Source organism: Ranitomeya imitator, chromosome 2, assembly GCF_032444005.1.
Source record: "Ranitomeya imitator isolate aRanImi1 chromosome 2, aRanImi1.pri, whole genome shotgun sequence".
NCBI classification, from domain to species: domain Eukaryota; kingdom Metazoa; phylum Chordata; class Amphibia; order Anura; family Dendrobatidae; genus Ranitomeya; species Ranitomeya imitator.
This window is the reverse complement of record NC_091283.1, coordinates 30,753,415-30,777,426: the sequence shown is the minus strand read 5'-3', so window position 1 is coordinate 30,777,426 and position 24,012 is coordinate 30,753,415. Positions and strand designations below refer to the sequence as shown.

General features: G+C 48.0%; 1 protein-coding gene across 1 annotated transcript; it reads right to left on the bottom strand.

Moving 5' to 3' along the window:
• Positions 1–348: 348 nt before the first annotated feature.
• On the bottom strand, positions 349–23,437 carry LOC138666185 (zinc finger protein 189-like). The gene is made up of 14 exons (XM_069754425.1): positions 23,290–23,437; positions 12,902–13,028; positions 12,443–12,821; positions 12,125–12,204; positions 11,941–12,043; positions 10,077–10,779; positions 7,265–7,428; positions 5,700–5,787; positions 4,349–4,481; positions 4,063–4,251; positions 3,838–3,991; positions 3,520–3,617; positions 3,322–3,430; positions 349–2,197 (listed from the first exon to the last, which is right to left on the bottom strand). The coding sequence occupies exons 2-14, from the start codon at positions 12,977–12,979 to the stop codon at positions 1,524–1,526; spliced, it is 2,952 nt and encodes a 983-aa protein (XP_069610526.1). The 5' UTR covers positions 12,980–13,028; positions 23,290–23,437; the 3' UTR covers positions 349–1,523.
• Positions 23,438–24,012: the final 575 nt, after the last annotated feature.

Below are 24,012 nucleotides of genomic sequence, written 5' to 3'. Positions count from 1 at the left end.
AATGTAGCCGGAAACGATGATGTGAACAGGGTCTAAAGTATGGCCCAGCTGATAATGACGGTGAGAAGCTGTGGAAAATGAAATACAGAGATAAAGTAGCATCGATGTGAATTAGGGGCACATGGGCAGGGTCCCCTTCAGGAGACAGGTTCACATAAACTTTTTCAGAATAAAATGTTTAGATATTCCATAAGGAAGGAACAAGGCGAAGAGGAAAACCATCAACCAGATGGCCTGATACTATCAATATAAAGGTGGAGAAGACCCTGATGGACCTATCTAGGCTTGTATATGAACGATCTTCCTACGAAGCGTTCATCCATCGATTCACCATGGCTGGAGATCGAGTCACAGGCCAATAATAATAATTCAATTTTTGCGAGTCCTCAGTGGTTGATAGCATCTTTACAGTCAGTCATTAAAAGGTAACAAATTGAGACAACTCAGGTCTCTTCATCAGGCATAGAATAACACAGAATGTGAAGAATCACATATTTATACAAAACAGGACGCAGAAATAATCTTATAGATAAGACAGGTGACGTGAAGCAAAACTACCATTATGGGAGAGTAATAAACAGTTATGTCCATAAATATTGGAACAGTTCATAGATAAGGAGTGTGAACGTTTTATTGTCCTGTGATTGAGGTCTGGTCCATGATTGTAATGCTTTCAAATCGTCTGAGGAGCACATTTCTTAGGTGATGTAGAAAGACATAAATCCATGCGACACATTCATTCCTGCACTGAGTGTGTCAAAGGTCGTTATCAGCTTATAGTCACAGACTCTTCTGTCTTTCTGAGATTTGGAGTTATGTTTTAATACCAGTAATTTCCTGTCCATGGTGTTGTGATCAGGGAGACAAAACTGTTTGGCCGCAGTTAGATCCATTCTTTTTTTCTTTTATCGTGTGGTGATGAGAATTCAACCTTGTTCTAAGCTTTTGCCCTGTCTTCCCCACATACAGACCCCCAGCTGCTATGTATAAATAATAATCACAAACACGGACCAGACCTCAATCACAGGACAATGAAACTTTCACACTCCTTATCTATGAACTCCTCCAATCTTTGATGCCATTATTGTTTCTCCCTTCTCCCATACTGATAGTTTCTGCTTCCTGTCACTTGTCTTATCTATTGCATTACTCCTGTGTCCTCCTGTGTATAAATATGAGACTCTTCAGATTTTGTGTTATTCTACGCCTGATGAGACCCGAGTCGTCTCTTACCATTTATTATCTTTTCAATCACTGAAGACTCTCAATCTTTAATGTTTTTTTAATCTACTGATTAACACAGTACAAAAATATATATTTTTCCTGTAATAATTCAATGAGATTTGACTTCCTAGAAGAACATTTCCCACATTCTTCACATGAAACAATTTCTTCTTTGTGTGGATTTTCTAATATACAAGATGTGGCTTATTTATTTAAAAAAAAGAGTCCTACATAAAATTGTCAATGGTTCCGGCTGACACAAAGTTTTGTACGACGCTTCCCCCATTGTGGACCCTCGACTATGACTTATCTCTCATGTGGATTCTCTCATGTCGGACAAGACTTCTTTTCCGGTTAAAATATTTCCCGCACACTCTACAACCGAACGGCTTCTCCCCTGTGTGAGCGATCTGATGCACAACCAGATCTGACTTCTGGATGAAACATTTCCCACACACGGAACACGGGAACGGCCGCTCTCCTGTGTGGATTCTGTGATGCGCAAAGAGGTTTGATTTAATGGCGAAACGTTTCCCGCATTCTGTGCACAAGTGCGGCTTCTCCCCGGTGTGAGTTTTCTGGTGTCTGACGAGATCTGATTTCCGCTTGAAACACTTCCCGCACACGGTACACGAGAGCGGCTTCTCCACTGTGTGAACTTTCAGATGTTCCAGGAAGTTTGATCTCATCGCAAAACTTTTTCCACATTCCGCACAAGGAAATCGTCCCTCGGTTCTGCGGTTGTTCGGCTTCTTCTCTCCTCTGGCCTTTGGAGGCAGCCGTGGAGCCTGTGACTGATCAGATGATGGCTGTAGGACCGTGGTGGGAACAGACAGCAGATTGCCGCCGGTGATGAGGGAAGGAAAGTTTATGGTAATAAACGGCTGTCCATAAGTAGTCGGTGAGATATTAATGTTTGACGAATAATCTGAAGATGACGGGAGCGGACCGCAGCCGAGGCTCAGAGGAACATCTGCTGGGAAGAAAAAGAGGTGGTAGATGGACACCAAGACCCTAATGCCATATATCAGGAGTCTATGTCCCCAGTAGGGAACCCAAGATCTCCCTATCTTGGATTCATGGGCCATTTTCATAAAAAGTCAATCTTTTTGCAGCTTCCGTGTACAATTGTTATGACAGCAGTGATTATATCGCACATCTGGCTTCTACTAAATTCCTCTAAGCTGATTTGTGACCGCAAGAAAGTTTTGATGCAGTTAAAAATCCACCCGGAGGAGTTCAGTTAAACATATGGGTTAAATTTTTTGTATTTTGATAAATTGGATTTTTACAGACGCGATGCTATCAAATGTTTATTTTTCAATTTGTGATTTAAAACTTTTATATATATATTTTTACGTTTTACGTTATTTTGTAGTGCCCTTATGGGACTCGAACTTATGATTATTTAATCTCTTGTACGGAATAATGGAATACTTTAATATTCCAGGGCATAAAAAAAAAAATCACTGGTCTCCAGTGAAGCCCGGCCTGTGGCTCAGCTGATGGATGCTGGAATGACTGGGCCATTGAAATGCTACTGTCAGAGGCACGAAAATGGTTAAATAGCAGAGATCAGAGCTCCGTTTATTGCTGTTAGGGGCAGGTGTTGGCTGTATGTCACAGTCAGTAGCTGCCGAAGATGGAGAAATTGATTTTCCAGATCCCGCTCCGTACACCCAAAAGATATAGAACACGCGAGAACCTCCTATGTCTGGAAGAATTCATCTCGTCAACTTATAATGGGGGACATCAGACCTCCGGAGCCGAGTACAAGAGAGAACGACACTGCTGGGAACAGAGATTTAGACTGTGCTAACAATTGGGATGAGGAAGCATGAATATGGTCATTCATAAAGGCTTAGCCGAGGGTCCATGGGTTCTCAGTAGATAGAGGACGGCAAGAAAGGTTTGGACAGACAGATCTGGGGTCAGCTGATCTTTCCCGAGAACAAAAGGCTCACGTATTGAACTTCAAGCTGTTTCATACCGATCTGCCCTGATATCAACCGTCAGGAAGCGTTGAGCGTCCCCCCTACACGGGGAGGCAGGTCGGCTTGTGTGTTGGCTCTTCTCTCTTGTCCAGTTATTACTCACCTGTGCTGACATTACTCGGAGTTTCCTCTTCCCTCTTCAGGTCGTCACTTCTGTAATACTCCTCGTCTCCCTCCATCTCTTCCACTTTCACAATAATCAGGTCATTGTTCTAAAACAAAGATGCAGTAAATGATATACAGTATAACGCAGTGATGTCTACTTGTGGCACTTCATGTCCTTGTCGAAGGATTCTTCTACCTGTCGATCCTGAGGGACATTTGGATTTTCTCCTGGACCTTCCTTACAATAAACTAGACAGGGACAACTTTCTGGTGAGGGACTGTGCCTTGGTCCATCTGTAAGAAACACGGATAAGGTTACTGAACATGTACGGATCAAGCTGAATTCACACTGACATGTGCCAGGAAAACTCAACAGAGGACAAATAGTCTCATTTTGGCCTTCATCAGGCTGACGTACATCAGAATACAATATAGAAGAGCGTAGTCTGCCTCACTAGTCCGGAAGGAGGCAGATGACAGAGAAAAACATAAAATAAATAAGTCACAAGCCCACCTTTATGTTTATGGGCAGTCTCCTCTTTAATGGTTGTTGCTAGGGGTTGGGGGTCCTCCATCAGGACGTCCTTGTACTGGTCCTTGTGTTCTTCCATATACTCCCACTCCTCCATGGAGAGATAGACGGTGACGTCCTGATACCTCATTGGGACCTGACAACACAACGGTCCCGTCATCACCCAGACACATTATATAAGGTCCCGGCGTCCTCGGCAGCGCTCACCTCTCCGGTCACCACCTGCAGGATCTTATTGGTGATCTCCACGATCTTCTGCTCGTTGCTTCTCTCATGCATCGGTGATGGAGGTGGAGGCACCATGATGGCACTTCTGATCTCACTCCATCCTCCTGATGCTTGGTGATCGGAGCTGGTTGTCCCACGTTCACCAGATTTCTTCACGACTGTGTAATCCTGTGTACAGAGAGACGTACTGATATACATCACTCATCATCTCTCGCCTCATCTTTATCCAGAGTCACATCATATGACAATTACGACAAGTCCTCACCTCTCCGGTCAGCAGGTAGATGATCTCCAGGGTGAGGCTTAATATCTGCTCAGCCATTTTATGACTCCTGTCCATCCTTAATTGGTCAGTCAGTAGGACCCTTATCTTACTGAGGGTTCCACACAGCAGGGACCTGGAGAGAGGACAAGTCAAGCGATATATTAATTTAGAGGAAATATTAAGGAAAAGATCTAATATCTGAAACTAATGACCAATGAAGCATTTCAGGTATCCCCATAATTACCAGATGAGGGGTCCTCTGATACTCCTTACTGCACAACCAAGATGAGGACTGCTCCATTTGGATATTGTGATATACTACTGTGCATATCAGGGGTGCTGAGGTAAGTAGAGGCTGCTCACACTGCTGTCCACCCTGTTTAATACTGGAGATATCAGTGATGATGAGGTAAGAAGAGGCTGTTCACACTGCTGTCCACCATGTCTATCTGATCTAATACTTGAGGTATCAGGGGTGCTAAGGTGAGAAGAGGCTGCTAACACTGCTGTCCACCATGTCTATCTGATCTAATACTTGAGGTATCAGGGGTGCTAAGGTAAGAAGAGGCTGCTCACACTGCTGTCCCCCGTCTATCTAATACTGGAGATATCAGTGATGCTGAGGTAAGAAGAGGCTGCTCACACTGCTGTCCCCCGTCTATCTAATACTGGAGTTATCAGGATGATGAGGTAAGAAGAGGCTGCTCACACTGCTGTCCACCCTATCTGATCAAATACTGGAGATATCAGAGGTGCTGAGGTAAGAAGAGGCTGCTCACACTGCTGTCCACCATGTCTATCTGATCTAATACTGGAGATACCAGGAATGCTGAGGTAAGAGGAGGTTAGTGAGGAATATGATCCTGGCTGCAGCATTCAAGACAGATTGGAGCGGGGAGAGTTTGGTAAGAGGGAGGCCGATTAGTAGAGAGTTACAATAGTCCAGACGAGAATGAATGAGTGAAACAGAGTTTTTGCAGAGTCGAAAGTAAGAAAAGGGCGAATTCTAGAAATGTTTTTGAGATGCAGATAAGAAGAGCGAGCCAGTGATCGCATGTGGGGGGTGAAGGAAAGCTCGGAATCAAGGATGACCCCAAGGCAGCGGGCATGTTGCTTTGGAGTAATGGTGGAACCACACACGGAGATGGCAATGTCAGGCAAAAGTAGGTTAGTAGAGGGAGAGAACACGAGGAGTTCACTTTTTGACAGGTTCAGTTTCAGATAGAGGGAGGACATGATGTTAGAGACAGCGGAAAGGCAATCACTGGTGTTTACTAAAAAGGCAGGCGTGATATCACATGAAGCACAGGAGATTGTCACATGCAATAAAGAGCCACGGAGGAGACATTACCTGAACGTGTACAGAATCCGGGGGACGCTGACAATGGGGGGCGATGCTGGACCCTGCAAACATTCACCGACTCCCCAGGAGGCTCCAGCTCACCGTGGATGAAGGACCTTTGATGATGTCACGATCATGTGATCAAGCATGTAATGACATCACAGCCCTCACTCCCCCCTCACCCACATGTGATTGGTCACATGATCGTGTCCTCATAAAAGATTCTGGATCCACTGAAGTCTTCGTTTACATAAATGTTTGGGCGCGGATAGCGAGATACCTGCTCCCGGGGATCCTGCACAGAATTAACCCCTTCATGACGGAGCCCTTTTTCAGTTCTGCGTTTCGGTTTTTCGCTCCCCTCCTTCCCAGAGCCGTCACTTTTTTATTTTTCCGTCAATATGGCCTCGTGAGGGCTTGTTTTTTGTGGGACGAGTTGTACTTTTGAACTACAGCAATGGTTTTATCATATCATGTACTCAAAAACGGGAAATAAATTCCAAGTGCGGTGAAACTGCAAAAAAATTGCAATTCCACAACTTTTTTGGGATTTTTTTTTTTTTTACCATGTTCACCAAATGCTACAACTGAGCTGCCATTATGATTCTCCAGGTCATTACGAGTTCATAGACACCAAACATGTCTAGGTTCTTTTTTATTTAAGTAGTGAAAAAAAAATCCAAAGTTTGTTACAAAAAACAAAAATTGTGCCATTTTCCGATACTCGTAGCGTCTCCATTTTTCAGGCTCTCGCGTTGGGTGAGGACTTATTTTTTGCGTGACGAGCTGACGTTTTTAATTATATCATTTTTGTGCAGATTCGTTCTTTTGATCACCCATTATTGCATTTTAATGCAATGGTACGGCAACAAAAAAAAAGGAATTCTGGGGTTTTGCTTTTTTTTTTTTCGTTACGCTGTTTAGCGATGAGGTTAATGCTTTTTTTTATTGATAGATCGGGCGATTCTGAGCGCAGCGATACCAAATATGTGTATGTTTGATTTGTTTTATTGTTTTAATTTTAATGTGGCAAAAGGTGGGGATTTAAACTTGTATATATTTTATTTTTTTAATATTTTTAAAATCATTTTTTTTTTACTTTTGCCATGCTTCAATAGCCTCCATGGGAGACTAGAAGCTGCACTTGTCCGATCAGCTCTGCTACATACAGGCGATGATCAGATCACCTCTATGTAGCAGAATGGCTGATTTGCTATGAGTGCCGACCGCCAGGCGTCGCTCATAGCAATCCAGCAGTGACAACCATAGAGGTATCCAGGAGACCTCTGGTTGTCATGCCGACCCATGATCACGTGACGGGGTAACCGATGGGCAGGATTTCTGGCACACTTGCATTTAACGGGTTAACAGCCGCGGGTGGATCGAGATTCCACCTGCGGCTGTTGCGGGCACATGTCAGCTGTTCAAAACAATATTGTATCTTACAGTTATTAGGCTCTTTAGAAGGACGTAGATCTGGGGATATAGGCTAAACTGGAAGGACAAACGTCTTTTTACGGCCTTGCTGTTACTATGCAGACCCCTATAGCTGGGGGACCCCCGGAGGACATTACTCGGCTTTGGGTCGCCATTGCCATCAGGACCACACAATCTTGATATCGGGTTGCTGATTAGGTTGAAGAGGGAGCGTTCGTGCTCTGTTAACCGTCTAGATGCCGATATCACGGTGGACGGCAGCACGTAGGGGGTGATTGACAGCTGCTGCATTTTCACCCGTCTGGGGGATATATAAAAAAAAAATGTATTGGTGGTCATTAAAGGGTTAATACTTCTCACAGCTGAAGGTTTGTTACCATCCGGTTTACAAAACTCTTTCTTTTTTTATGTGGGGCGTCTGAACAGTGAAGGTGTTGTCCATTATTGGACAACCCGTTTAAAGTTAGACATCAACACTTCTGGACGTCCCAGCTACATTCTCTTTCCCAGATTTCCTCCTTTTATGAAGAGGTCTATCGTTCGTAGACCATAGGGCCAGACATCGGCGAGTACCCGGGATACAATGGGATTTCAGTGCCGGAGGGGTCACCTGTTAAAAGAGAACTTGGGCAGTATCTGTAAATTTCAGGAAAGGTGTGAAGTGTAATGGATCATTCAGACGTCCGAGGGTCTCGGATCGCTAATGCACGGACTGGCCGCAAGTCTCCTGACCAGAGCATGATGGCTTCATGAACTTCTGTGAGGTCGTCATGTCATGTAGACCTGCAGCCGATCCGTGTAACAAGAGTGGTGGACCTCAGAGTCTTCTGGTGAGAGGTAAAAGATGGGTCTGAGGAGATCAATGTCTTGGATGTCCATCAATGACCAGAAACTTGCCGGGTTTATGGAGGCTTTGACCAACTGCAGAGACTTGATCCTCAAGTACTGAGACATTTCAGGTCCGGGATAGGCCAGGTGAACCATCCTTTTTTTAATAAAACCTGTGGATCTTTCTAAAGAGGCGATGGGTACGATAACCATAGACCGAATTAGATCGGAGATGGCCTGAGAAACTGGAAGCCAAGGAGGAGATCGGAAAACAGGTCTTGAAGGGGTGGCGGAAAAGTATATAGTGAATGAATGAAAAGACCTCAACTGCAGATAACACAAGTACCGGCAGAGGAGAAGCCAACCACTCGCCTGAAACCAGCTCCTTGGTGGCAGCACCCCATCATACATAAGAGGACTTATTGGTTCTGGACTTTGCAGTCAGCGAGGCTGACTATGGGGGTGCCAGGATGGAGTCAGCTTAAAGGTGGACTTAAGATAGCCCAGAGACTGGAAGGTGCAGTCCACCTTTGGGGAGGAAGCCCAAAATTGTCTGAAAAGACATAATGACGATCTCTGATGTGTCCGGGTGCCGATATTCCCTGGTTAGGTCGTTGTTAAGGTCAGAATGGTTTCAGTAGTATCTCGCGGTGCATTCGGCATCCGCTTCCGTTATGTGAAGGCGACCTATATGTTGTTCCGGTTCCTGTCCAGTGAAGCCCCCAATAAACCAAAAATTATTTATATGTAAACTTTTCAAAATCTTTAACTCACGCATTTATCCGTAGGATATGCCATAAATTCACACTAGATTCATTTTTCTCGAGAACCTCGCTCTGACACACCTGCCGTCAGCGCAGAGGATGTTGGACTTAATTAATTTGTATGGAAATTTTGACCAACTCTCCGCTGATAGTTTTGTGCACTGGGACCCCATTCCTGAGATCGATGAGGATCCTACTGGTGAGACCTGCATCACCTATACATAGACGGGCGTTCCTGTGGATATAGGAAATACCCCTTTACAGCAACATTCAGCCATATTATTAAACACCTGAAATAAATACCGACAAAACTCTGCCAAAAGCTGCATGTGAATCTCCTGCCCACGGTATGAGACACTTTTGTTTCTTCCAGTCACTAATCATTCATTACAGGCAAGAAAACCTAAACGTCTTGGAAACAAGAAGATTATTTTTTTTTTTCTAGAAGTTTCAGATTTTTCCAATAAACTTAAGATTCCAAAACATGACAGTCGTTCTGCTCCTGTGCGATTTCTGAAGGCCACGTTCACACCGGTACTTTTAGGAGCTGCAAATCAACGCATGAAAGACTTTTCCTAATCATTTTTTATTGTAAAACACTTTGCTCTACATATGATTTCTTTTCCAGCTTCAGTTTTTGTAAAAACGTCTGGTAGAAAAGATAAGATATTATTGACCAATACGTGGGAAAAGTCAACAATATATTTTTAGGGGGCCGACCCCCCAGCACCCCCACTGATCAGCTATTATTATTAGCTTTGGCCATTGGTGGTGGCGGGTGAGGGACGCCCAATGATCTGATACTGATGATCAATCCTCTGCATCAGTCATTAATATCTTAAGAGTCGTACACATTAAGACTGTCGGCTGAACGTGCTGCAGGTTTGGCCAACACTGAGTATGGAGGCATCCCGACTCCACCAAAAGATGATGTCGGGGGATCTGAGGATTTGATGTATCTGATTCCGGGCAGCTGATCCTTTTTGTTTTTGGCGAGATAAGCTGCCGCCAGAGGGATCTAACAGCGCGGCTTTTGTCGAGAATACAGAAATGTTTGGTAGAGCGCGAGCTCCCATGTGTGGGAGAACCGGACACGATTGCCATTGTTCAGCCGACAACTGTCTATTATGTATGGGGCCCTTAAGACGAGTGGATAAGATGAGGGGACGGACCCTTTACATTTCAAATCTGCAAAACACATCAGTGCCCGCTGCGGATGTTTTCTGCACTGAGGGCATGAGATTCCCAAAAGTCTCCTATACCGGTCCCTGTTACTGTGAATAGAAGGAACATCTGCGCCTTTCCACCCAGTAGGATCGTAGCCTTCCCAGTAAAGCATTTCCCACGTTCCGGTCACGTCAGTCCCTCCGTGTGCCTTCTCTGATGTAGAACCAGCTGTTTCTTGTTTGTATAGGATTTCTCACATTCTGAACATGAGAACGGCCTCTCCCCGGTGTGAATCCTCTGATGGACCACAAGACTGAATTTCCGGTTGAAGCGTTTCCCACACTCCAGACATGAGAACGGCCTCTCCCCGGTGTGAATTCTCTGATGTCCGACTAGAACTGATTTCATGGCAAATGTCTTGCCGCAGTCCGGACACGAGTACGGCTTCACCCCGCTGTGAGTTCTTTGATGTCTGACAAGGTCTGATCTGCGTGTGAAACATTTCCCACAATCAGAACACAGATACGGCCTCTCCCCGGTGTGAATTTTTAGATGGTCGTATAGGTTGGATTTGTACAAAAAACATTTTTCGCATTCGGGACATGAAAATTGTCTCTCGTCCCTGTGATTCCGCGACAACAAATTCAATTTTTTTCTGCAATACTCCCTGTATTCAGACCATGGGAAGGGTTTAGGAACCTGGGACTGATCTGACGAAGGTTCTGTGAGAGGAGCGGGATCATCAGATGGGAGATCTAAGCTGTCGAGGATGGAAGGTAACCTGGGCATAACAAGGTGGTCTCCATACGGATCTTGTGGGATATTGTAATTTTCTGCATCGCGATCTGAACATGGCAGGAGATGTCCCTCCGAGTCTCTGGAGCCGTCGTCTCCTGGAAAGAAAAACTGATTATTTTATGTTTGGTAGGATTTCAGTCTCAGGTAGTAGGCAGCGTTCGCACAGGGACGCAGTTCCTTTGTCCAAGCAGGCAGATTTATTAAAGTTCATAAATCTTTTCCAACAAAGCAGATAAACAGTCTTGTTATCAAAGTAAACTTGGCACTTGGATGTGAAAATGGTAAATATATATTTAGGCAATCCAAAATAGACGTTTCGATCCTAACACGGACCTTCTTCAGTAACACCGATTGCACAAGTAAAAGCAGTGCAACAGTGCAAGTGACAGGCAGCAACATCCGAGTGCCAAGGCTATTTTGCACCATTCATAATATTGTTCAGATTCTCACTGCACGGTCTGACCAGAGGTGCGGTCTCTCCCACAAAGACCAGGTCTCTCCCACAAAGACCAGGTCCCACAGATGTTTCCACCTCTACACACAGACCCAAATACAAGGTGTTTGCACCTCCACGCCCAGACACGGACTGAGCTCGGCTGCTGATCTACACCAGCTGCTCCTCCTGGATCGGAGGGTGGGAATGACTGGTTCTTCTCATCTAATCATTCCTAACAACCTTGGACCCGTAAATTGGTCTTATTAACCCTCTCAGCGCCTCCTGTCCAGGATAATAATAATCATTATTTTTATATAGCGCTAACATATTCCACAGTGCTTTACAGTTTGCACACAATCATCGCTGTCCCCGATGGGGCTCACGATCTTCTGCCAGCTGATTGTCTAGAGACCGCGCTACTCCATGCAGCACGCGTAGTATCTCCGGCCTGGTTGTGAAGGTAAATAACACCGATGATGCTTTTTTCACTGGTGGCTTTATTCCTGAATTATCGGCTCAGTTATGGTCCTTCGGTTGTAACACATGAGCCGACGTCTGCCACTCTGAATCCTGTAAGGGCCTAGATCTGAGTCTCGCAGGGATGTCTGGGGAAACGGATGTCCGGCCACATGGACGGCGCTGCAGTATTCGGAGGACAGAGTGTGAAATAACCAGGACTGATTGTTTGGGAATAAAGACCCTGGTATGTAAATTACCGTCAGTATCACTTACCTGAAGATGTTAGAGCAAAAAAAAAACATTTATATTTGGAGGCTCCTTTAAGATGAATTCGCCTCACCAGTATATCTTCTATACTCACCGGTGCTGATGGCGTTGGGAGTTTCCTCCTCCGGATCAGGGGAATCAGCCCCATCATCCTCCTGATCGGGGTCTTCCACTTTGACAATAATCAGATCATCGTTCTATAAAATGAAATGAAGGTGTTTGATATCATGTAATACATTGTGTCCTCGTGGCTCTTTATTCTCCTCTCGTCCTTCTACCTGGTGATGCTCTGACACGTCCTGGTTTCCATCATGAGGACTGCGGCATCGGTCGGGTGAATGGCTTTTATTGGATCCCCCTGTAAGATGCGGACACACAGAGTGAATCCCGATGAGATCACCTACTGAGAAGGATCCGGCAGATTCCTCCACAATAATGCAGCCAGATATCTTGGCTTTATTGTGGCTGCAAAAGCCCACCAGGACCCCAGGATTATTAATCTGAACTCATCATCAAATGACCCCCGGTCAGGACCAGAATCTATTTTGTGAAAATTCCCTAATTACTCTTTACAACCCATGGCAGTCTCCTCTTACCCGGTGGTGTGAGGGGCCGGGGGTCCTCCATCAGGACGTCCTTGTACTGGTCCTTGTGTCCTTCCATATACTCCCACTCCTCCATGGAGAGATAGACGGTGACGTCCTGACACCTCACAGGGACCTGACAACACAACGGTCCCGTCATCACCCAGACACATAAGGTCCCGGCGTCCCCGGCAGCGCTCACCTCTCCGGTCACCACCTGCAGGATCTTACTGATGACCTCCATTATCTGCAGCTCGTTGCTCCTCCCGTGTATTAGGGTGGAGGGCGGAGGGACAATCCTGGGGATTTGGCTCTTGCTCCATCCCCCTGATTCTCGCCGTTGGGAACTGGAGGCCACGGACTCATCTGTTTTTTTCACTACCGTGTAATCCTGTGTGCGGAGAGATGCATGGATAAATGTCACTACAACCTGCCAAGGAACCCTTGTGGCATATAATGCCCAACCCTCACCTCTCCGGTCAGCAGGTGGATGATCTCCAGGGTGAGGCCTAAGATCCGCTCGGCCATGTTATCTCTGTCCTTGTCCATCTTCGATTGGTCAGTAAGAGATGATCAAGTGGAGAAAGATCCCAGGAACCTGGAGAGAAAAAAAGAGAATCAGATACTGATATCTAATATATAAAGCTGAATGTGTGTGTGTATGTCCGGGATTGGCATCTGCACCGTCGCAGCTACAGCCACAAAATTTTGCACAGTCACACGTCTGGACCCCGAGAGCGTCATAGGCTATGTTGTGAGGCGAAATTTTAACCCCGCGCGTTCCAATTCACCAAACAATTTTGCCCCTATCTACATAATGGGGAAAAAAGTGAAAGGAAAAGTGTTGGAGGCGTCGCAGCTACAGCCACAAAATTTTGCACAGTCACACGTCTGGACCCCGAGAGCGTCATAGGCTATGTTGTGAGGTGAAATTTTAACCCCACGCTTTCCAATTCACCAAACAATTTTGCCCCTATCTACATAATGGGAAAAAATGAAAGGAAAAGTGTTGGAGGCAAATTGACAGCTGCCAGATGTGAACAAGGGGGACTTAAAGAGTGAGAGCGATGGCGCTAAAGAGTATATACCGTACAGTTGCTAAGGTGGGGCCCCGACATGAGATACTCACCACACACGGGGATATGAACACACACACAAAATGCGCCACACACTACCACGTGCTTGAACACATATTACCCTCAGCACACATTTCACCACAAATACACCAACCTCGCCACATAAAAGTCGAAACACAAAAGTCGCCACTCAAAACTCGCCACGCGCAGAACTTGCCACATGCAAAAACCAGGCTCTTGCAAAACTCGCCACAAGTGCAAAACTCACCTCATGGAAAACTCGCCACACGCAAAACTTGCACACGCAGAAAAATTGCCACATGCACAAAAGTTGCAACACATGCAAAAGTTGCCTCACACAAAACTTGCACATACTCAAAAGGCACCACACATAAAACTCGCCACGCGCAAAACTCGCCATGCGCAAAACTTGCTGCCACAACTTGCTACACTAACCTGTCACATGCAACTCGACACACAAAAAGTTGCTACACGCATGTTGCCACACAAAACTCATCTCACAAAAGTCGCTACATGCATGTCGCCACACGCAACTCAACACACACAACTTGACAAACGAAACTCGCCCTAAAACACACACAAGTCTGGTATTATCCTTCAAAAATAAAAATCTGATTAATAAGCAGACAAACTACAACAAATGTACCATATAGGAAATACGGCAGCTGTCAGTCACATGACCTGTCTATTATGTGTATGTGTGAGCTAATATATACTGCCAGGGGGAGGGCTTCCTGTTGGCTGGGGATTTATCAGGCTGCCAATTTAGCTTACAAATACTGAGGTAAAAATACTGAGCAAATAACGTGTGAACAAGGTCTAATACAGGAGGAGATGACACACAGGTATATACTACTAGCTATTGAACCCGTTCTACGCCCGGGTGGCGAGCATTTATATTGGTATATGGTCTCCATCCTGGTATGTGCTGCTCCATCCTGCGTCCCCATCCTGTCATGTGCTGCACCCATCCTGCGTCCCCATCCTGTCATGTGCTGCTCCATCCTGCGTCCCCATCCTGTCATGTGCTGCACCCATCCTGCGTCCCCATCCTGTCATGTGCTGCACCCATCCTGCGTCCCCATCCTGTCATGTGCTGCACCCATCCTGCGCCCCCATCCTGTCATGTGCTGCACCCATCCTGCGCCCCCATCCTGTCATGTACTGCACCCATCCTGCGTCCCCATCCTGTCATGTGCTGCACCCATCCTGCGCCCCCATCCTATCATGTGCTGCACCCATCCTGCGTCCCCATCCTGTCATGTGCTGCACCCATCCTGCGTCCCCATCCTGCATCCCCATCCTGTCATGTGCTGCACCCATCCTGCGCCCCCATCCTGTCATGTGCTGCACCCATCCTGCGCCCCCATCCTGTCATGTGCTGCACCCATCCTGCGCCCCCATCCTGTCATGTGCTGCACCCATCCTGCGCCCCCATCCTGTCATGTGCTGCACCCATCCTGCGTCCCCATCCTGTCATGTGCTGCACCCATCCTGCGTCCCCATCCTGTCATGTACTGCACCCATCCTGCGCCCCCATCCTGTCATGTGCTGCACCCATCCTGTGTCCCCATCCTGGTATGTGCTGCACCCATCCTGCGTCCCCATCCTGTCATGTGCTGCACTCATCCTGCGGCCCCATCCAGTCAGGTGCTGCACCCATCCTGCCATGTGCTGCACCCATCCTGCGTCCCCATCCTGCGTCCCCATCCTGTCATGTGCTGCACCCATCCTGCGTCCCCATTCTGGTATGTGCTGCACCCATCCTGCGTCCCCATCCTGTCATGTGCTGCACCCATCCTGCGTCCCCATCTTGGTATGTGCTGCACCCATCCTGCGTCCCCATCCTGTCATGTGCTGCACCCACCCTGCGTCCCCATCCTGGTATGTGCTGCACCCATCCTGCGTCCCCATCCTGGTATGTGCTGCACCCATCCTGCGTCCCCATCCTGTCATGTGCTGCACCCATCCTGCGTCCCTATCCTGGTATGTGCTGCACCCATCCTGCGTCCCCATCCTGGTATGTGCTGCAATCATCCTGCGTCCCCATCCTGGTATGTGCTGCAACCATCCTGCGTCCCCATCCTGGTATGTGCTGCAACCATCCTGCGTCCCCATCCTGTCATGTGCTGCACCCATCCTGCGTCCCCATCCTGGTATGTGCTGCACCCATCCTGCGTCCCCATCCTGCGTCCCCATCCTGTTATGTGCTGCACCCATCCTGCGTCCCCATCCTGGTATGTGCTGCACCCATCCTGCGTCCCAATCCTGGTATGTGCTGCAATCATCCTGCGTCCCCATCCTGGTATGTGCTGCAATCATCCTGCGTCCCCATCCTGGTATGTGCTGCAACCATCCTGCGTCCCCATCCTGTCATGTGCTGCACCCATCCTGCGTCCCCATCCTGTCATGTGCTGCACCCATCCTGCGTCCCCATCCTGGTATGTGCTGCACCCATCCTGCGTCCCCATCCTGCGTCCCCATCCTGGTATGTGCTGCAATCATCCTGCGTCCCCATCCTGGTATGTGCTGCACCCATCCTGCGTCCCCATCCTGGTATGTGCTGCACCCATCCTGCGTCCCCATCCTGGTATGTGCTGCACCCATCCTGCGTCCCCATCCTGGTATGTGCTGCAATCATCCTGCGTCCCCATCCTGGTATGTGCTGCAATCATCCTGCGTCCCCATCCTGGTATGTGCTGCAACCATCCTGCGTCCCCATCCTGTCATGGGCTGCACCCATCCTGCGTCCCCATCCTGTCATGTGCTGCACCCATCCTGCGTCCCCATCCTGGTATGTGCTGCACCCATCCTGCGTCCCCATCCTGCGTCCCCATCCTGTCATGTGCTGCACCCATCCTGCGTCCCCATCCTGGTATGTGCTGCACCCATCCTGCGTCCCCATCCTGGTATGTGCTGCAATCATCCTGCGTCCCCATCCTGGTATGTGCTGCACCCATCCTGCGTCCCCATCCTGGTATGTGCTGCACCCATCCTGCGTCCCCATCCTGGTATGTGCTGCAACCATCCTGCGTCCCCATCCTGGTATGTGCTGCACCCATCCTGCGTCCCCATCCTGGTATGTGCTGCAATCATCCTGCGTCCCCATCCTGGTATGTGCTGCAACCATCCTGCGTCCCCATCCTGTCATGTGCTGCACCCATCCGGGGGCCTGAGCAGGCGGGGACACCGGCGCGCTGTGGGGGTCAGGTGCCGGTATCGCCGCCAGCTCAGGCCCCCCAGCACTTCCTATACTCACCTGTCTGTCCCGTTCCACCGCTGGGCGCCGCCATCTTCCCGGTCTCCTGGCTGTGACTGTTCACTCAGAGGGCGGCGCCGGCGCGCATTAAGCGCGTCATCGCGCCCTCTGAACTGAAGGTCACAGGCCGAAGACCGGGAAGATGGCGGCTCTCAGCGGTGGAACGGGGACAGGTGAATATGGCCGATACTCACCCTCCTGGCGGTCCCTTCTTCTCTGTTGGAGATCGCGGTGAGCGTTCAGTGTGAACGAATACCGCGATCTCCCGGGAGCGTCACTCTGTGAGGCCCAGACTGCGCCGGCGCTTGCGCCTGCGCAGTCTATAAAGGCTTCGGACAGAGTGACGCTCCCAGCGTTATATTATAGATATACAGGGGAGATGACACACAGATATATACTATATACAGGAGAGATGACACACAGATATATACTATATACAGGAGAGATGACACACAGGTATATACTATATAGAGGAGGAGATGACATACAGGTACATATATATACAGGAGGAGATGACATACAGGTATATACTATATAGAGGAGGAGATGACACACAGGTATATACTATATACTGGAGCAGATGACCTACAGGTATATACCATATACAGGAGGAGATGACATACAGGTATATGCTATATATAGAAGATGACATGCAGGTATATACTATATACAGGAGGAGATTACACACAGATATATACTATATACAGGGGAGATGACACACAGGTATATACTATATATAGAAGGAGATGACATTCAGGTATATACTATATATAGGGGAGATGACACACAGCAGGTATATACTATATACAGGGGAGATGACATACAGGTATATACTATATACAGGAGATGACATACAGATGTATACTATATATAAGGGAGATGACAAACATGTATATACTGAGGTGAAAATGAGAGGTGTGAGGTGAAAATGAAAAGGTGTGAGTGCAAAATGAGAGGAGTGAGGGAAAATAGTGGAGTGATCGGAAAATGACAGATGTGAGGTCGAAATGACAAGTGTTAGCGCGGAATGAGAGGAGTGAGGGAGAAAATGAGAGATGTGAGGGGGAAAATGAAAGATGTGATTGGGAAAATGAGAGGCGTGATGGGAAAATAAGAAAAGTGAGGTGCTATAACTAGCCACAGATATTTACTATGCCCAGGCAACGCCAGGCTCTTCAGCTAGTACACTAAATACAAAGACAACATGGTAAGCCTGTAGATCGCTACATGAGCGGACCCGACGGCGGAGGCACCGGCCCCTCATAGGACAGTCAGCTACAATGCTCCTGGTCTTAATGAATGTGGCAGTCCTGTGCGAGTCCTCGGCTGCAGAGCTCATACAAAACAGCAAGACGTCGACGAGGTCCATCATCACACCATCACACTTACTTACAGAGATGGACCTTGCCGAGGTCCACCACATTGTAGTCTACAGACTCACGGAAACCCGGCTCTTTCCTGTAATAATGTCCCCTTCCTGGCCCCTTCTGTAATAATGTCCCCCTTCCTGGCCCCTTCTGTAATAATGTCCCCGTCCTGGCCCCTTCTGTAATAATGTCCCCGTCCTGGCCCCTTGCTGTAATAATGCCCCTGTCCTGGCCCTTTCCTGTAATAATGTCCCCGTCCTGGCCCCTTTCTGTAATAATGTTCCTTCCATCCTGGCCCCTTTCTGCAGTAATGTCCCCGTCCTGGCCCCTTGCTGTAATAATGTCCCCCCCATACTGGCCCCTTATGTAATAATGTCCCTGTCCTGGCCCCTTCTGTAATAATGTTCCCGTCCTGGCCCCTTGCTGTAATAATGTCCCTGTCCTGGCCCTTTCCTGTAATAATGTCCCCATCCTGGCCCCTTTCTGTAATAATGTTCCTTCCATCCTGGCCCCTTTCTGCAGTAATGTCCCCGTCCTGGACCCTTACTGCAGTAATGTCCCCTTGCTGTAATAATGTCCCTGTCCTGGCCCCTTTCTGTAATAATGTCCCCGTCCTGGCCCCTTTCTGTAATAATGTTCCTTCCATCCTGGCCCCTTTCTGCAGTAATGTCCCCGTCCTGGCCCCTTTCTGTAATAATGTCCCCGTCCTGGCTCCTTGATGTAATAATGTCCCTGTCCTGGCCCCTTTCTGTAATAATGTCCCCCCATCCTGGTCCCTTTCTGTAATAATGTCCCCCCCATCCTGGTCCCTTTCTGTAATAATGTCCCCGTCCTGGTCCCTTTCTGTAATAATGTCCCCGTCCTGGCCCTTTCTGTAATAATGTCCCCATCCTGGCCCTTTCTGTAATAATGTCCCCATCCTGGCTCTTTCCTGTAATAATGTCCCCGTCCTGGCCCCTTTCTGTAAAAATGTTCCCCCCATCCTGGCCCCTTTTTGTAATAATGTCCCCGTCCTGGCCCCTTGCTGTAATAATGCCCCTGTCCTGGCCGTTTCCTGTAATAATGTCCCCCGTCCTGGCCCCTTTCTGTAATAATGTTCCCGTCCTGTAATAATGTCCCCCATCCTGGTTCCTTTCTGTAATAATGTTCCTGTCCTGTAATAATGTCCCCCGTCCTGGCCCCCTCTGTAATAATGTCCCCCTTCCTGGCCCCTTCTGTAATAATGTCCCCGTCCTGGCCCTTTCTGTAATGTCCCCATCCTGTAATAATGTCCCCCTCCCTGGCCCTTTCTGTAATAATGTCCCTGTCCTGACCCCTTCTGTAATAATGTCCCCATCCTGTAATAATGTCCCCCTTCCTGGACCTTTCTGTAATAATGTCCCCGTCCTGGCCCTTTCTGTAATAATGTCCCCATCCTGTAATAATGTCCCCCTTCCTGGCCCTTTCTGTAATAATGTCCCTGTCCTGGCCCCTTCTGTAATAATGTCCCCGTCCTGTAATAATGTCCCCCTTCCTGGCCCTTTCTGTAATAATGTCCCTGTCCTAGCCCCTTCTGTAATAATGTCCCCGTCCTGTAATAATGTCCCCCTTCCTGGCCCTTCTGTAATAATGTCCCCGTCCTGTAATAATGTCCCCCTTCCTGGCCCCTTCTGTAATAATGTCCCCCTTCCTGGCCCTTTCTGTAATAATGTCCCTGTCCTGGCCCCTTCTGTAATAATGTCCCCGTCCTGTAATAATGTCCCCCTTCCTGGTCCTTTCTGTAATAATTAAGTAAATAAGGCAGCACACTGCAGCGCTAGAACATACAAACTTGAAAAACTAAATTTGAACTGCATTACTGCACTAGAAATATGAAAAATGAGAGCTTTTAGCGCATAAAAATGGCCAATTTTATGTGTACCTGGTAGCCCCTTTACGGCATCTCTCTTATACCAGGTCCTACACTTGCCTTACCTCGCTGAGAATAAACGTCTCCATCTGAATGGGTACATGTGAAACCTCTTCCTAGACTAAAATTCTCTCTCTCTGTGGAGGGGTATTGGACCTACTATAATTAAAACACCTGAAGCTAGGAGGCAGGGAGTGCACGATCAGAAGGCTAGAGAATACATTTCAAAAACCTGACCTGCACATCCAAACATAGACTCAGTGTGAACAGGTGCTGAACCTAGAGTCGCCAACTCGTATATAGTTAAGTAAATAAGGCAGCACACTGCAGCGCTAGAACATACAAACTTGAAAAACGAAGTTTTTGAAATGCTTTCTGTAATAATGTCCCTGTCCTGGCCCCTTCTGTAATAATGTCCCCGTCCTGTAATAATGTCCCCCTTCCTGGTCCTTTCTGTAATAATTAAGTAAATAAGGCAGCACACTGCAGCGCTAGAACATACAAACTTGAAAAACTAAATTTGAACTGCATTACTGCACTAGAAATATGAAAAATGAGAGCTTTTAGCGCATAAAAATGGCCAATTTTATGTGTACCTGATAGCCCCTTTACGGCATCTCTCTTATACCAGGTCCTACACTTGCCTTACCTCGCTGAGAATAAACGTCTCCATCTGAATGGGTACATGTGAAACCTCTTCCTAGACTAAAATTCTCTCTCTCTGTGGAGGGGTATTGGACCTGCTGTAATTAAACACCTGAAGCTAGGAGGCGGAGTGCACGATCAGAAGGCTAGAGAATACATTTCAAAAACCTGACCGGCACATCCATACATAGACTCAGTGTGAACAGGTGCTGAACCTAGAGTCGCCAACTCGTATATAGTTAAGTAAATAAGGCAGCACACTGCAGCGCTAGAACATACAAACTTGAAAAACGAAGTTTTTGAAATGCTTTCTGTAATAATGTCCCCGTCCTGGCCCTTTCTGTAATAATGTCCCCATCCTGTAATAATGTCCCCCTTCCTGGCCCTTTCTGTAATAATGTCCCTGTCCTGGCCCCTCCTGTAATAATGTCCCCGTCCTGTAATAATGTCCCCCTTCCTGGCCCCTTCTGTAATAATGTCCCCCTTCCTGGCCCTTTCTGTAATAATGTCCCTGTCCTGGCCCCTTCTGTAATAATGTCTCCGTCCTGTAATAATGTCCCCCTTCCTGGTCCTTTCTGTAATAATGTCCCTGTCCTGTAATAATGTCCCCGTCCTGGCCCTTTCTGTAATAATGTCTCCGTCCTGTAATAATGTCCCCCTTCCTGGTCCTTTCTGTAATAATGTCCCCGTCCTGTAATAATGTCCCCGTCCTGGCCCTATCTGTAATAATGTCTCCGTCCTGTAATAATGTTCCCCTTCCTGGTCCTTTCTGTAATAATGTCCCCGTCCTGTAATAATCGGTTACAATCAGGCTTCCGTTCCCATCACTCAACTGAAACTGCCCTAACTAAAGTCACCAATGACCTACTAACTGCCAGGAGCAAGCGACACTACTCTGTCCTCCTTCTCCTGGACTTGTCTTCTGCCTTTGACACTGTAGACCACTCCCTTTTGCTACAAATCCTCTCATCCCTTGGCATCACAGACTTGGCCCTTTCCTGGATCTCGTCATATCTGACAGACCGAACATTCAGTGTCTCCCTCCCCCACACCACCTCCTCACTTCGCCCCTTGTCAGTCGGTGTTCCTCAAGGCTCTGTTCTAGGACCCCTACTCTTCTCCATCTACACTTTCGGCCTGGGACAGCTCATAGAATCCCACGGTATGCAGTACCATCTCTACGCTGACGACACGCAGATCTACCTCTCCGGACCTGACCTCTCCTCCTTGCTTACCAAAATCCCGCACTGTCTGTCTGCCATTTCAGCCTTCTTTTCTGCTCGCTTTCTACAACTGAACATGGACAAAACAGAATTCATCATCTTTCCCCCATCTCACTCTACCCCTCCACCAGACCTATCCATCAATGTCAATGGCTGCTCACTATCCCCAGTCCCACACGCCCGGTGTCTCGGGGTGATCCTCGACTCTGCCCTCTCTTTCAAGCCACATATCCAAGCCCTTGCCTCCTCCTGTCGTCTCAAACTCAAAAATATTTCCCGGATCCGTGCTTTCCTTGACCGCAACACTGCAAAAACGCTAGTGCATGCCCTTATCATCTCCCGCCTCGACTACTGCAACCTCCTACTCTCTGGACTCCCCTCTAGCACTCTGGCACCACTCCAATCCATCCTACACTCTGCTGCCCGACTAATCCACCTGTCCCCCCGCTATTCCCCAGCCTCTCCCCTGTGTCAAGCCCTTCACTGGCTTCCTATCGCCCAGAGACTCCAGTTCAAAACCCTCACACTGACATACAAAGCCATCCACAACCTGTCTCCTCCATACATCTGTGACATGGTCTCCCGGTACCTACCTACACGCAACCTCCGATCCTCCCAAGACCTCCTTCTCTACTCCCCTCTCATCTCTTCTTCCCATAACCGCATCCAAGACTTCTCCCGTGCTTCCCCCATACTCTGGAACTCTCTACCCCCAACACATCAGACTTGCGCCTACCATAGAAACCTTCAAAAAGAACCTGAAGACTCATCTCTTCCGACAAGCCTACAGCCTGCAGTGATCCTCAACCTACTGAACAGCCGCACAGCCAGCTCTTCCCTCTCCTAGTGTATCCTCACCCACCCCCTGCAGACTGTGAGCCCTCGTGGGCAGGGTCCTCCCTCCTTATGTACTCGTGTGCCTTGTTATCTGCTCATGTTTAATGTATTTGTCTATATTTGCCCCGTATTCACATGTAAAGCGCCATGGAATAAATGGCGCTATAAAAATGTATAATAATAATAAAATGTATAATAATAATAATGTCCCCGTCCTGGCCCTTTCTGTAATAATGTCTCCGTCCTGTAATAATGTCCCCCTTCCTGGCCCTTTCTGTAATAATGTCCCCCTTCCTGGCCCCTTCTGTAATAATGTCCCCGTCCTGGACATTTCGCACTGTGACACATCTGACGCGGACTTGCGGTGGTTTTGTAGATTTCTCCGTGGCGTAAAACTGCGCCTGATGTGAATTCAGCCATACAAAATCTGGAAGAACGAGTCCCCGTCACACGACGCAGTCACACTGGTCGCCGGTCACCGACTCAATGAATGACATGAATAATGAATGTCCAATGTGCTAACAGCTGCAGGACGTTACTGACCCCTAGGCCCTCAGGACAGCAGGCGGCGCACTCCCCATGGCAGGCAGGCAGGCAGGCAGGCAGGCGGGCAGGCGGGCAGGCGGGCAGGCAGACGGGCAGACGGGCGGGCAGACAGGCAGGCAGGCAGTGTGACGGGCGGCAGCTCATGCAGCGCAGGATCCTTCTGTGTCGCCGCCCAGTCATGGGGCACCGGCAGTGATCCAGAGCGTTGCTAGGAAACCCGGAGACGCCGGTGGGGGGAGAACTACGGAAGTCAATGATGTCCAAACCTAGTCAGTGAGGAAAACGCGAGGCAGCCACGTGATGCTGCAGGGCGAGCGCTGAGATGAGGAAAGGCGGGAAACACCGGGAGGTCGTAATGGAGGAGGATGAGGGAAAACTGAGGGCGGGAGATGCCAGACGGGTAGTGACAGGTCTGTACATGTAACCTAGGGGCAGTCACCATATAACCGCTCCACCACCTCAGACCACCCGGGAAGGCTGGATTCAACCTCTTTCACTACCAGGGAGCTTGTTATTTATCCTTTTCTCCACCCCAGATCACCAGGACAACTGTATTTAACCTCATTCACCACCCCAGACCACTAGGGATGTTGATATCTAACCTCCTACACATACCCAGAGCATTAGGTACATCAATATATAACCCATTTTACGACCCCAGACCACCAAGGAGGTTGATATTTAACCTTTTTCACCACCCCAGACCACTAGGGCAATCAA

Coding starts and splice junctions, on each gene's coding strand:
- LOC138666185 (XM_069754425.1), bottom strand. CDS start 12,979: ATGGACAAGGACAGAGATAACATGGCCGAGCGGATCTTAGGCCTCACC. Junction 10,780..11,940: donor TCCCAACGCCATCAGCACCG/GTGAGTATAGAA, acceptor TTTTCTTTCCAG/GAGACGACGGCTCCAGAGAC. Junction 3,992..4,062: donor TGCAGGTGGTGACCGGAGAG/GTGAGCGCTGCC, acceptor TTGTGTTGTCAG/GTCCCAATGAGGTATCAGGA.